General features: G+C 36.6%; 1 protein-coding gene and 1 long non-coding RNA gene across 8 annotated transcripts; one reads left to right on the plus strand and one right to left on the minus strand.

The window, feature by feature from the left end:
- Positions 1-510: 510 nt before the first annotated feature.
- On the minus strand, positions 511-2,224 carry LOC110225013. The gene is made up of 2 exons (XR_002329444.1): positions 1,706-2,224; positions 511-1,157 (listed from the first exon to the last, which is right to left on the minus strand). It is a non-coding gene; the product is annotated as an uncharacterized LOC110225013 (long non-coding RNA).
- A 331-nt stretch (positions 2,225-2,555) lies between these two features.
- LOC9325534 lies at positions 2,556-13,947 on the plus strand. 7 transcript variants are annotated; one of them, XM_021013476.1, is made up of 3 exons: positions 2,557-3,008; positions 3,113-3,488; positions 5,585-5,728. In XM_021013476.1, exons 1-3 carry the CDS (start codon positions 2,709-2,711, stop codon positions 5,602-5,604), a joined length of 696 nt encoding a protein of 231 aa, XP_020869135.1. In that variant the 5' UTR covers positions 2,557-2,708; the 3' UTR covers positions 5,605-5,728. The 7 variants fall into 7 exon arrangements, with proteins under 7 accessions (XP_020869134.1, XP_020869135.1, XP_002889469.1 ...); XM_002889423.2 differs by lacking the exon at positions 5,585-5,728 and adding an exon at positions 3,651-3,914 and having other exon boundaries at positions 2,560-3,008; positions 3,113-3,519; XM_021013472.1 differs by lacking the exons at positions 2,557-3,008; positions 3,113-3,488; positions 5,585-5,728 and adding exons at positions 4,578-4,972; positions 5,060-5,451; positions 13,899-13,947.
- The last annotated feature ends 663 nt before the right edge of the window (positions 13,948-14,610 follow it).

Raw genomic sequence — 14,610 nt, forward strand, 5'->3', positions numbered from 1 at the left:
TAGCAAAATCCCACTTTGCCTTATACCCAACTTCGCTCCCAGGCTAACAAAATAAAACATTTCCCAAACTATTGAACAAAATATATGGTGTGGATCCTGCTATTGTTGCCATGATTAAAAACCGAGTTAAAAAAGAGTTGTCCTCGTAAAAATTATAAGCTATTATGCTGTTGTAATGGATTTAATTATTCAAAAGCTTTAAGAGCATGGTTATAGGTGATACTCATATAGTATCATTAGGAATTTTTTAGTATTATTTATAATATTTGTTTATTGTTTGAGATTTTTTATGATACTCCTACTAAATATGTTTGCATTGGTGAGACCGGTTTAAGTATCATAAAAAAAAAATGCAAAATCAAAAATAAATCTAAAAAAACATAGGATTACAAAAGATAATATTACAATAAAAAAACGTAGAATATACTTATGCAAAATAAAACATAAAATTAAAAAAAACTTAAAAAAAAACATGATGATAAATAAATTTAAAAATCCAAAAACCAAATCTAAAATAAAACAAAGTTATAAGTCATAAATCAAGTTACAGAGCAAACCGAAACAGAGTTATATGTAATCGACAAGCTGAGATAATCTAATCGACAAGGATCATAATCCCCTTTACTGTAATTTATCATATGTTAGTACTCTTATGATAAAAATTCCAACCTATAGCAAGAGTAATAGAGCTGAGAAAATAATCTGAGTGACTCTAGTATCAAACAAGGGGGTCCTTATGAGTGATGACAATGTATGACCAAAAAAACTTAAGTGTTACAAGCAAGGAATATGACTCACGAGAGTTTTTAGTGCTTGACATAACTAAGAATAGTCGAAGCTGCTAAAATGCTTGGTGTATATCGATGAGATTCCAAACCAGTGCAATGAATGGAGTTGCCCATTCTGTCTTCTGACGGATGCAAGAGCTGTATCAACTTCTCGGCACCAACAACTTGTCTTTCTCTCATCTTTTCATCCAAGAGTAGTCTCCTACAATTTCAAACAATATCTCACATCATCATCAACATCATCATCATGCCCATTCTCAATTGCCGGATAACATAATATAAAGTAAAAGTGGGTAAAAAGAAAAAGATATCATTCACTTTCTTGACATTTAACTTTAAAGCTTCTTCATTTAACTTTAAAACTTCAACCTGCAAGACAACAAAAGAGAATGATCACAAGAGATATCATTCACTTCCTTGACATTTTTCTTCTTTTGGTTACATAGCTTCTTATGAAGGAATTGATGAATTGAGTCCACAAATACTCTAATTAAAGACCTTAAGACACCAACTGTCTTACTTATCGACCTTAAGCTATGAAGACACCAACTGTCTTACTTATAGACCTTAAGCTATGAAGACACCAACTGTCTTACTTATCTTCCACAACCCCTTAAATCATACTCACTATTTGAATCTCATCCATCAGCCAGCTAAAATTTGCATAAACCCAATCCGTTTTTCTCTTTGGCAATTTATCAAACACCTTGTGTGCGCTCAGCAAAAACCAGAAACTTTGCAGCCATAAACCCATTCTTATCAAACCCAATCAAGCAAATCTATTTCTTGATTCCAATCCTATGAATCTAAACCAATAACCTTGTATCCTATGAATCTAAACCAACAACCTTGTATTTCTCAAGCTATAACACGACGTCCCTCTATTTTTGTCTCGAATGAAAGAACAGAACACTAACGTGGAGGATGGAGAAGCTTGAAGTTCAGTTCATCATCGTTAAGCACAAGCTTGATGTTCTGCAATGTCTATAAGTGGTTTTAGACACAAGAACAACAAGACCTGTTGTGTCGAGATTCATGACGCCATTCTCACCGAGCAACAATAAACACGTTACCGATTCTCTCCTTGAAGCTTCTGGATTTTCTCTTGATTCATCAACATAGCTTCTTTTTCAATCCAGAACACGCTCTGATCTGAAACCTAGCCTCCGCCGATCGCGTGAGAGGAGAGTTCGACCTCCAAAATAAATTTTTTTTTTCCTCCTTTCGACAAAACGCAACAAATCAGAAGATGACACGTCACTTGATACTGAGTATCAAAAACTGATACGTATCAGTCCCATTTTAATTGTTTGCTCCATTAAAAATTAATTTCTGGGCTTCTGATACTTTAAAAGTATCGCCCATGTACATAGTCTAAGACCTCTTATTATTGTTGTAATCTACTGAACCAAAGTAGTTGGTTTATATATCATTTATGGGTTAATCTAGATGTCTTTTTCAGTTTTATATGTTTGTGAGTTTGTCCTTTAACTCTCAAGAGTGGACGATCATAAATGTGTAAACCAAACTATATGTAACTACCAGTCCAATTTCTTGGCATAAAATATTTCGCTGTTGCATAGATCTCTTAAAAGAAAAGTCACCATAATTCTGAAATGAAAGAAAGACCAAAATCCACACAAATATTATTGAGCCATTTCAGTAAAAAAAAATTGAAAAATACAGTTGTACTTTCAAATTATTAAACTTTTTTGACCAAAACGAAAAAAATGGAAAGGAAAAAAGAAAAAGAAAAAAAAGAATGAGTAGTTGAGTAGCGTTAATGCGATGGCACTAGTGTAATAACCAAGTATTTGGAGGGTCATATATTTTCGCGTCGGAGATATTTATTTTCATTGCGATGCCAAAAGGACGGACAAAAACGTTCTGTGAGAGGAAATTAGGGTTTTATTCTCGATAATGGCTACGAATCCAAGCGACGGCGACATGACTGACGAGCACGAGACGACGGAATCCACGGAGGCGTCGAGTGAGGATAACGGTTCGATTCAGAAAAATCGCAAGATCGATACGGATTCTGTTGTTTTAAGCGAAGAAGAAGAGGAGGAGGAGAAGAAGGACGAAGATGAAGACCGCTGCGAAAGCGACCAAGTTTGGGGATTCGATAGCTTCGATGATACAGATTTTGATACCGAGCAGAGTGATGATGATGTGGAATTTGAATGGAATCGGTATTTGTACCACGTTTACAAGAGCCGGGTATGCTAATTTCCTCTTAATTATCTCTCTCTCTGATATTTGTGCTGATTGGCGAATACGTGCGTTAGAAGAATCTGTTAGCTAATTAAGAATTAATGGTTTAGGGTTTCAAGGTGGATAGTGAAATAGTTCCAAAAGGATCTTTTAATGGGTGTCGTCCATTAGATTTCGATAAAAAGTTTATGCTCAACATCTCGGGACGTGAGTACATGGACAATATGGCCAAGTTGGCTCTTGCTAAATACAACCAACACAATCAAACCAATGTCATGTTTGACCATGTTGTGAGGGCCGTGGTGAAAAGGTGCTCTGGAATCAAATCTTACATAACTTTCATGGCTAAGGAGTCTCCTCAAGGTGATCTCATCGAGTATCAAGCCAAGACTGAGTGGAAGGCGTGGCAGAGAAATGCTCATGCCATTCTCTGCAGACCAGCTCTTCAAATGAAACCTATTCCTGCCAGATACTTACCCAATCCTCTGCCCACCGACTCCTAAACACGAGAAGAAAGGTATGAGAAACTTTCTTCAAATCTCTTGTTTAGTTAGTTTCTTTATCCCTCTTCCTAGGTAGATTTTGTCAGTAGTTGTGTTATCCCCAATAATTGTTAAAAAGAAAAACATTGAAATTGTGTGCTTCTAGATGCATCAACTGGAAGCGGTGATGGCAGTGGCACAAGTGGGAAAAAGAGGAAACGCAAACACGGGATGGTTGCCAATTTGCGGGCAAGTACTGAGATTTTGCGATCAGATAACCGGAGCTTTTCGCCGGTTTAGTTGCATTGGTTCTCTACCTTTTTTGCTCATTTTTTTCTATCCACAGTCCACACCATGTTATCGATCTTTTTTCTTCTTCGAAAATCATGAATCAAGTAATATAAATTTTATAGAAAATATGTATTTTTGTGATTTTAATGTTCAATTATTTTCTTGCTTTTCTTGATAACCTAAATGAGTAAAAATACATAGTGATATCATATTAGGTTTGTTTTATTTGATTTCTTTAAGTCAGGTTTTGTGATTTTTTGGGGAGTGTTAATAATAACAACAACAATATGTGATATTAAATAAAATGTTTGACCAAGTGTATCGATATGGATTCATCTACTTTATGCGTACTCAGAAAATTTGGAACGTAAAAATTCAACTATTTATTTTTATCATGGTTTGTAAGAAATGTTTTTGAAATGTTTGATATTATTTTTATCATGGTTTGTAGGAAATGATACCAATCTCAAATCAACTTTTATTACATGTTCGATGTTTCTCCTCATTTCCAAACAGCTTATCAGAAGACAGAGAAAGGATAAATATACAGCTGTACTTTCAAAAGATAAATCTCTTATTTATTTTTCACAAACTATAGTTGCCACAAAATTATAAAGCCTAAAAAAAAAAAAATTATAAAGCCTCATCGTGAACATAAAATTAAATTTTTTTGATCAAAACGGAAAAAAAAGGAAAAAAAGAAAGGAGTAGTAGTTGAGTGGTGTTAATGCGATGGCACTAGTGTAATAACCAAGTTTTTGGAGGTCATATATTTTCGCCACGGAGATATTTATTTCCATCGCGATACCAAAAAGACAAAGACGTTTTCTTTTCTGAGAGGAAATTAGGGTTTTATTCTCGATAATGGCTACGAATCTAAGCGACGGCGACATGACTGACGGAGAAAAAAGCAGCGAGCGCGAGACGACGGAATCCACGGAGGCGTCTAGTGAAGATAACGGTTCGATTCAGAAAAAACGCAAGATCGATGCGGATTCTGTTGATTTGAGCGAAGACGAGGAGGAGGAGAAGGAGGAGGAGGAGGAGGAGGAGAAGGACGAAGATGAAGACAGCTGCGAAAACGACCAACTTTGGGGATTCGATAGCTTCGATGAAACAGACTATGAATCCGAGCAGAGTGATGATGATGTGGATTTTGAATGGAATCGGTATTTGTGCCATCTTTACAACAGCCGGGTATGCTAATTTCATCTCTCTCTGATATTTGTGCTGATTGGAAGATGTGCGTTAGCTAATTAAGAATTAATGGTGGTTGTTGTTTAGGGTTTCAAGGTGGATAGTGAAATAGTTCCAGATCGATCTTTTCATGGGTGTCGTCCATTCGATTTCGATAAAAAGTTTATGCACAACATCTCGGGACGTGAGTACATGGACAATATGGCCAAGTTGGCTCTTAGCAAGTACAACCAACACAATCAAACCGATGTCATGTTTGACCATGTTGTGAGGGCCGTGGTTAAAATGTGCTCTGGAATCAAATCCTACGTGACGTTCATGGCTAAGGAGTCTCCTCAAGGTGATCTCATTGAGTATCAAGCCAAGACTGACTGGAAGGTGTGGCAGAGAAATGCTCATGCCATTCTCTGCAGACCAGCTCTTGCCATGAAACCTATTCCTGCCAGATACTTACCCAATCCTCTGCCCACCGAAGAAAGGTGTGAAACTATCTTCAAATCATCTCTTGTTTAGTTTCTCTATCTTTCTTTTCCTAGGTAGATTTTGTCACTCTACATGAATTGATCTGCATTTTTATCCCTCGTTAAAAACTATGGATTGTGTGCTAGCTGATGCATCAACTGGGAAATTGACATCATTGGTAATTATTAAATGCTATGATTTTTTTTTATATAAACTCATGTGAGAGAAGTAGAATGAACTAACAGTTTGTGATGGAAGATTGTTGAATCTAAGTACTATTAAGTTCCTGAAGCTTTAACCTTGAGCAACCCTTCCTTACGCATGTGATTCAGAGCAGCTTGAATATTATTAAGTTCCAAAGATGCTACTTTCTTTCCCTTTTTCTTTGTATCCGGTTTGAGGTGACTAACTAAATCTTCGTATAGAAACGTTTTATAGTTTGCCACATGAGTTTGATTGATGTTGAAGATTGCTTGGAGGAGACGAGTTAACACAATCGCCCAGCATGTTGCTGCACAACAACAGTTATAGATTATATCATAATTACAATATAAATAGCTAGCTACAATCACAAGAAATATTTAAACTGCTCTATATACTATAGTATAATTTTATACCACCGGATTGCTTTATGACTTCACAAACAATCCCTACAAATGTCCTCCAATCTTTAGACAACTGGGAACCATCTCCAAATTCCTAAAAGACAGATTAAAAATGAGGACTAGAGATTTTTATATACTTTTTATATGTGTAAGAAAAACCAAAAAAGTCAGCGTCTTGCATATATACCCCTCCAGCATCTTCTACAGGTGGCTCGTTTTGGTTCCTCCCAGCTTGAGCTTGAGGCTGAGGTCTTTGCCCCTTGGGTTTAGCTCCGATGGACGAAGAGTCGCCTTTTTCCATTTCTGAAACTTATTATAGTTAGATAAGAAAATGGCAAAAATTAAACAAGTAATCATATGAACAAACCCACATACTCTTAAGATCTACGAAGAGAAAGCAAAAGAAGGGTTTTCAAAAAGGTTGCATTTTTGTTTGGATTTTCATTTCTGAAACTTATTATAGTTAGATAAGCAAATAAAACAAGTAATCATGAGAACAAACCCAGCTACACTTAAGATCTACAAAGAGAAAGCAAAAGAAGGAAAAACAGAAAATGGGTTTTCAAAAAGGTTGCATTTTTTTTTGTTTTTCATTTTAGCTTTGTTTTTCTCTTAACAACAAAAAGTCGGGAAACACAGGGAGAGTCGCCGGTGAAAGAAAGAAAGAAAAGGCAAGGTTTTTGAGTCCTCTGGGATTTTGTGTTACCGAGAAAAATTTGGGATCACCTGAGGATGTGAAGTGAGCGTTTGAGGAGACGTCGGAGACTTTGACAGCGAAGTAAAGTGATGAGCTTTCGTCGAACCCTAGAACGGAAGGTGGTTGTTTCAGGGCGAGTCTCGGCGACTGAGCATTTGTTGGCTTGTAAAATAGAAAGTCAGAGTGAGCAGACAGAAAAGGAAATTACAACAATCGATGTCTCCTTTTTCTTGTTTGTTTCTGGGAGAGAAAACAAAACCCACAATGTTGAATATAATTTCGGTTTTTCATTAATTAAAACTTTTATTTAGGTATTTTATTAAAAGTCTAGGTATTTTCCGTCTGTGTTCACTAAAAATTTCAACTTGTATAAAAAAGAAAAGAAAATTAATTTGTTTGGGAATCTTTTTAAAAAATTAATAATTCTTTTACCATTTTGTTTTCTCATAATGTGTTTTACCATGTTAAATGTTCGTGATCGGTAACAAAAATAAAGTCTTGTTAAGAGACCCAGACTTTAGCTAATCATTTCTATAATTGAGTCTAAGTAGAGCATGAAAAAAACAACGTCTTGACAATATGGATCCTGTTGTAAACTGTGTTGTTCTATTGATTAATGAATGAGATTTCGATACATATATATACATGATGAGGGGAGACAAATCCCCATTGGGCTAGTAAACCCTAAAGCCCAAAAGCCCACTAAGTACAATATAGGCCGTCATAAGGAGAATCTTCAAGAACATGGGCATGGGCCTTCTAGGACATGGACATGGGCCTTCTAGAATATGCATAAGGTCCACGGTTATGGAGTCCATCCAACATGTGGTTTATAACACTCCCCCTTGGATGACATAACCGTGTAGATGCCAAAGGATCTCAGTAATACGCTTGGGGATGCTGCCTCATTAAAACCTTAGCAGGAAAACCCATTGGGACAAAACCATGGTTAAGGAAAAAGAGTACAGCACGTATTACTCCCCCTGTTTTGGTCATCCCTGCAAGTCCTTAAGTCTCCGCATTCCAATTTGATGCGTGAGCTTCCTCAATGTCGATGTTGGTAATGCCTTGGTAAAGAGATCGGCTGAGTTGTCGCTGGATCGAACTTGTACCACTCGAACTTCTCCATCCCTTTGCAAGTCATGCGTGAAGAAGAACTTTGTTAGAATGTGCTTCGTCCGATCTCCCTTGATGTAGCCGTCCTTGAGCTGAGCGATACAGGCTGTGTTGTCTCCTCATATGATGGTCTTTGATGTTGTAGTAGCTGCGCCTTGAAGAAGGCTGCCTACGTACCCTTGGAAGGGATCAAGCCACACGTAGTTCCTATCTATTGACCATGCCATAATCTGATTTTACCTGCATCAGCAAAACAAACTAAACCAAAGCAAACTAGACCTTCTTTGGTTAGATCAGTATAGAATAAAACCCAACTAACAAACATAGGAAGAATAGAATTTAAAATTTAACCAAACCTTCCTTCAAACCTTTCTAGTGCCTTTGGGTTGATCATGAACTAAATTTAGGCAAAGGAGGTTCACGGCAAAACATATGTCTGGTCTAGTGTGGCTAGCCAAGTACATTGACGCTCCTATGGCACTAAGGTATGGCACTTCAGGATCGAGAACTTCTTCCTCATCCTTCTTTGGACCGAATGGATCACTATCCAATCCGAGGCTTCTCACCACCATTGGGCTGCTCAATGGGTGGGCCTGGTCCATATTGAATCTCTTGAGTACTTTTTCAGTATATGCCTTTTGATGCACAAGGATTCCATTATTCACGTACTCAAGTTGCAATCCCAAACAGAATTTTGTCTTGCCTAGGTCTTTCATCTCGAATTCTTTCTTTAGATATTTGACTGTTTGGGCGATTTCCCCAGAGGTTCCAAGGATGTTCAAATCATCCACATATACTGCTATTATCACAAACCCTTCGTTTGCAAATTTCTTTATGAAGATACATGGACTGATGGGATCATTCTTATAACCTTCTCTGACTAGGTACTCGCTTAATCTATTGTACCACATGCGTCCACTTTGTTTCAGTCCATAAAGCGATTTGTTCAGCCTTATGCAGTATTGGTCTCGAGACCCTTTCTTATCTTTATCTTTGAGCTCAATACCCTCTGGTAATCTCATATATATCATCCAGTGGACTTATATAAATATGCAGGCATTACATCCATTAGCCGCAAATCAAGTCTTTTTCTTTATATAGCCAGACTTAGCAAAATTTAAATGTCTTAGCATCCACCACAGGGGAGTATGTTTCTTCATAATCTATCCCCGGTCTTTGTGAGAATCCTTGTGCTACAAGCCGTGCCTTATATCTCACGATTTCATTATTCTCATTTCTCTTCTTCACAAAGACCCATTTGTGTCCTACTGGTTTTTACATCGAATGGTGTCCTTAAGGTCGGACCAAACTCATTCCTTTTCTTAATGATTCTTAGCTCCACGTTTTATGGTCTTGTACCATTTAATCAATCAAGTCTTTGAGTGCACTCTAGTATAGACGTGGGCTCCTGATCCTCATTTATATTCATAAATTCAAGTGCTACCTTGCATGCAAAATCATCTTATGTCGACATTTCTTATATGTTCCATTATGTTCCAGACATGATATAATCGATTTGAGATTTATTATGGTCAGGACCTTTAATACTTTGCAGCTTGGCGTCCCAAACTACATTATATGGTACCTGTACCTTAGAGCCGGCCGGCCTTATCTCCATGTCTGGGATGGTTTCCTTAGTAACCTCGGATTCCTATTGCACCTTTCTTTGATTTTCGAGGATTTTTATCTTTGGAACCTATTGGTCTACCACGTTTCTTTCGTGTGTTAGACTCGGTAGCAATTTCATTGATTCCCTTTTGGATATCAATACGTACTGGTGCATTACAAGCTGGTATGTACGTTTTTGTAACTTTCTTTGGGTCAGCAAAGGAATCTGGCAATTGATTAGCTAGCTTTTCAAATGTATAATCTTATGGACCTCTGATTCTCATGCCAGAGTCCGAGGATCTTGCCAATTTAAGGATGTTTGATTTTATTATATTTCTTTTATTGCTTTACCCAGCTTGTTCGTCTCTCCACCTATAGTAGGAAATTCGGATTCATTCAAATGACAATCCGCGTATCTAGCCTTAAATAGATCACCCGTAGTTGGCTCTAGATACTTAATAATGGTGGGAGAATCAAATCCAACATATATTCCCATCCTCCTTTGAGGTCCCATCTTTGTTTCTATGTGGTGGAGCAATCGGTACATATATGGCACACCCGAAAGTCTTTAGATGGGATATGTCTGGCTCATGACCCATAAGTAATTGGGATGGTGAATATCTATGTTCACTAGATGGCCTTATGCGTATAAGTTCTGATGCATGTAAAACAGCGTGTCCCCAAGCGGCTACTGGGAGCTTCGACCTCATGAGTAATGGTCGAGCTATCAATTGAATTCGTTTAATGAAGGATTCCGCTAATCCATTCTGTGTATGTACATGTGCTACGGGATATTCCACACTTACCCCCATGGACATACAGTAGTCATTAAACGCTTGGGACGTGAATTCACCGGCATTGTCTAGACGTATAGTCTTAAGCGGAAAATCTGGAAAGTGGGCTCACAGTCTTATTATCTGGGCCAATAACCTAGCAAACACTTGGTTTCTAGTAGATAGGAGACAAACATGCGACCATCTTGTCGATGCATCAATGAGGACCATACATATATCTCCTTGTATCCTTTCCAGAAATTTTAAGGTCTCTTTATTTACCTTAGCCGGTGATGGCCTTATAATGAGTTTCCCTTGTGAACATGCTTCACACGTGAGATTCTTAGGGATAACTCTTTTCTCTCTTAGGGTGTGCCCCTTTGAATTAGTTATTAGTTTACGCATCATACTATGACCCGGATGGCCAAGCCGGTCATGCCATAAAGTGAATTTCTCGATGAACTCTTTGTTCATTGCCATATTAGCTTCGATCATATCGATTTTAGCATAGTAGAGACCAGTGGATAATGCGGGTATAGTCTCTTAGGACTTTCTTATGTCCTTGGGTGATCTCAATTATATTTAGGAATTCTTTGTTCCCTTCACCCTTTGTTTCAATATGGAAACCATTCAATCTTATATTTTTGAAACTTGACAAGCTCCTCTTCGAGCTGGGTGAATATAGGGCATCGCTTATTTCAAGATGCGTGCCCTTTGATAAAAGTATATGGGCATGACCATGGCCCTCAATAAGACTAGCTATACCCGCTATGGTGCTAATATTGGCATTTTTCATTATGAGATTTAGGAAAATATCTCTTATCTTTTGTGTGGCTCCACTATCCACCACAATTATGTTCTTGTCCTCGGCCATTTCTTATATGGACAAGAATCATGTTCTAAACATAAAATAATATAAAATAAATTCAAGCAAATAACAATCAATGAACACATAAAATGCAAAGAAAAACATAGAGGTTTTGATGTCGAAGTAAGATTTATCAACTTGATTCTTTTATGCAATCAGAAGTTTCATACTCTATTAGATCATCTTGATCATGTTCACCATCTTTATATACCAAATGGGCTTTAGGATTCTTCCCTTTTACACTCTCTTGATAGAGGTCACAACGATGTTTGGAAGTCCTACATATCTTAGCCCAATGGTTTCCCATTCCATATCTATGGTATACTCATTTGGTCGAGTGTTGTGGTTTGGAAATACCACATCGTCCTCGCCCTCGACCACGGCCGGAATTGGGTCTACATCCACGGTTATAGTGGTTCCCACGGCCGGATGAGTTATAGTGGCCACAACCACGTCCTTTCCATCCACCACGGTCACGGCCGTGTGGTCTATCACTTTAGACGTGGTTAGATTCTTTGGATTCTTTCTTATCCTCTGCGGCCTTATTGGCATTAGGTAATGGGGTTAATCTATGAGGTCGTAACTCACTGTTTTTATCTGTAAGTCATTATTTTTATTTTTTTTTTCATCTAGCAATAGACTCATCCACGAACTTATAGTCCTGGATTATGAGACTCTCAATAAGATGGTGTCTAATATTGTCTTGTATCTATCTTTCTCTCTTGGCATTCTTGCCTTATTAGATACATTCACCAAGTCCTTTTGACTTTAGGATAATCTTAGTATCCATTGCCCATTTTAAAATAATTATCTCCTAAGAAATTTAGGGCAGTAAAGTACAAGTTGTAATTCAACATCTACAAGAAAAAGTTTTGAGTCAAAATCATGTAATCGTTAGTGTCATGCGGTATTTGAGACCGAACCATGAATCGATTTACTTAGGAATTTGACTTTCCTCTTTTGCTTAGGATTAGATTTCCTCTTTTTATTAGGATTAACTTTTCCTTTTCCTTTTTAGGATTTACTTTCCTCTTTACTTTAGGATTAATTTTCCTATTTCACTTATGATTTTAGATTTTAAGATTTCCTATTTTAATTAGGATTTGGAAATTTTCTATTTCTTAAAGTTTTCCTATCTTGAATAGGATTTATGAATTTCCTAATTTAATTAGGATTTAGAGTACAATAGGATTTAGGATTTTATTTAGGTTTTCATGCTTTCTATTAGAATTTTAAAGTTTCCTATTTTATTGAAGATTTTAAGATTCCCTATTTAGGATTTAGGGTTGTTAAGATTTTCTATTATCTAGGGTTTCCTATTTTATTTAGGATTTTAAGGTTTCCTAGATTTTAGGGTTTCCTATTTTATTTAGGATTTTAGGTTTTAGGGTTTTGAGATTTCTTTTAGGATTATCTTTTCTAAGTTTTCTAGGGTTCATGCAATTTTAGTTTTAGGGTGTTAAGCATGTAATCAATCAAAGGAGCAAACAATCTAACAACCTAAACAATCTCAATCAAGCCGATTTAAACTTATGGAATTTTTTGGATTAGATTCGTTTTAGGTTTTAGGTTTTTAGACCTTTAAAGTTTCGGTTATTAGCTTATGTATTTTCGTTTTGCGATTTTAGGTTTAGACAATTAAAACTTCTCTAGCAACTTAGGCGAGTTTAGCTTAAGCGATAATCAACTTTTTCTAGCAACCTAATCGAGCAAACAAGCAATCGGATCAAACAAGCAATCAAATCATACAAGCAAAGCAATCACTTAATCAATCATCATTCGTTTTAGGGTTTCTCTTTGCTTAACTTTCAAGTTCAATTGTTGGTTCTTTAGCTTTAGGGTTTTGATGTTACCTTTCACCTTATGGGGTTGTATGGACTAGAACCGGGAGCTAAAGACCTCGGTAACTCACGCTGCTGCAACGAACCGCAAACAGTACCACGATGAACAGTACCACGATGAACAGTGCCGCGATGAACAGTACCCGCGATGAACAGTGCGGCGATGAACAGTACGGCGATGAACAGTACGGCGATGAACAGTACGGCGATGAACAGTACCGAGATGAACAGTGTCGGCGATGTTTAGGGTTAGGGTTTTAGGGTTTTCGTTAAGAGCAAGTCGTGCTGATAACGTGTTGTAAACTGTGTTGTTCTATTGATTAATGAATGAGATTTCGATACATATATATACATGATGAGGGGAGACAAATCCCCATTGGGCTAGTAAACCCTAAAGCCCAAAAGCCCACTAAGTACAATATAGGCCGTCATAAGGAGAATCTTCAAGAACATGGGCATGGGCCTTCTAGGACATGGACATGGGCCTTCTAGAATATGCATAAGGTCCACGGTTATGGAGTCCATCCAACATGTGGTTTATAACAGATCCAAACTTTTACCAACTATATCTCCAATTAATCTAATCGTAGTACCATGTACCAAGTGATTTTTAAAAATCTTAAGAGGATATATATCAAAGTTTGTCAAATGGAAATATGAAAATTAGTATATATTCTTTTATCCACGAGTGGAAAATATACAAAAGCACCAACATATTAGTGTGATTAGTACTAATACACATCCTACCAAAAAAAAAGGTACCAATACACAGTAATGGCATTTTTGTAAATAGCCTGAGTATGAAGAGTTAGCCTTAGGGTTTTAAAAGCAAATCAAATTGCGAATTTACACTATAGCAACTCCACAAATTTATCCAAAAGAACAACGAGTTTTGACTTTCCTAAGTTTTAATTAGCTAATAGATTACTAACAATTTAGTTTTTTTACACCTGCAGGTACAGCTATAACTTGAAAATGATGAGAAGTTGAGAACAGTTTAACAAGTTGAAAAAGGTGAGAACATGGATTAACGTAACAACGTATATCCAAATAATAACTTGAAATGATCAATTTAGAAAATAAAAAGCAAATGATGCAATGAAAAAATATTAAGTATTTAAAGACGGAAATGTTTATTATTATTTCTAATAACATTCTTTTTGTGGGCTATTTAGAAAATGTTAACATTGGTATATTCAAAGATTATTTTCTGTAGCAAAATCTTTTTGTGGGCTCCATTACTTGATGACGATTGACAAGCTCACACTCCATCACGTGATCAAACATCTCTTCCTCAATTGATAATCAAAATTGAATTGATGCATGTATTGACAAGAAAAATATGATCACCACACGAAATTGAAAGAATAACTTGAACTTTAACATGATGTAAAATCTACTTTCGATCATTTTTGAAGGATAACTACAAAATTAACTTGATTACAAAATATTAATTGATATTTTTTGCTATGATCGATCGTTTTATCAGCCTATGTTTGTGGGGTTAATTTCGATGTTGTTAATTGTGCCTACTAATAATATACTCCATCAATGACTCAAACAAAGGATACAGCTTCTAATTTTGTGTAAAATTCACTTTCAATTCATCAGTAGACAGATCAATTTCTTCGAAAATTTAGCTTTTGATCTCTCATCAAAACAAAACGA

This window comes from Arabidopsis lyrata, assembly GCF_000004255.2.
Source record: "Arabidopsis lyrata subsp. lyrata unplaced genomic scaffold ARALYscaffold_1, whole genome shotgun sequence".
Lineage (NCBI taxonomy): Eukaryota > Viridiplantae > Streptophyta > Magnoliopsida > Brassicales > Brassicaceae > Arabidopsis > Arabidopsis lyrata.

Excerpts from the sequence above, each read along its gene's own strand:
- LOC9325534 (XM_021013472.1), top strand. The coding sequence starts at position 4,640 with ATGGCTACGAATCTAAGCGACGGCGACATGACTGACGGAGAAAAAAGC. Across the intron at positions 4,973-5,059 it reads GCCATCTTTACAACAGCCGG|GGTTTCAAGGTGGATAGTGA; the intron begins GTATGCTAATTT and ends GTTGTTGTTTAG. Across the intron at positions 5,452-13,898 it reads CCTCTGCCCACCGAAGAAAG|GTACAGCTATAACTTGAAAA; the intron begins GTGTGAAACTAT and ends TTACACCTGCAG.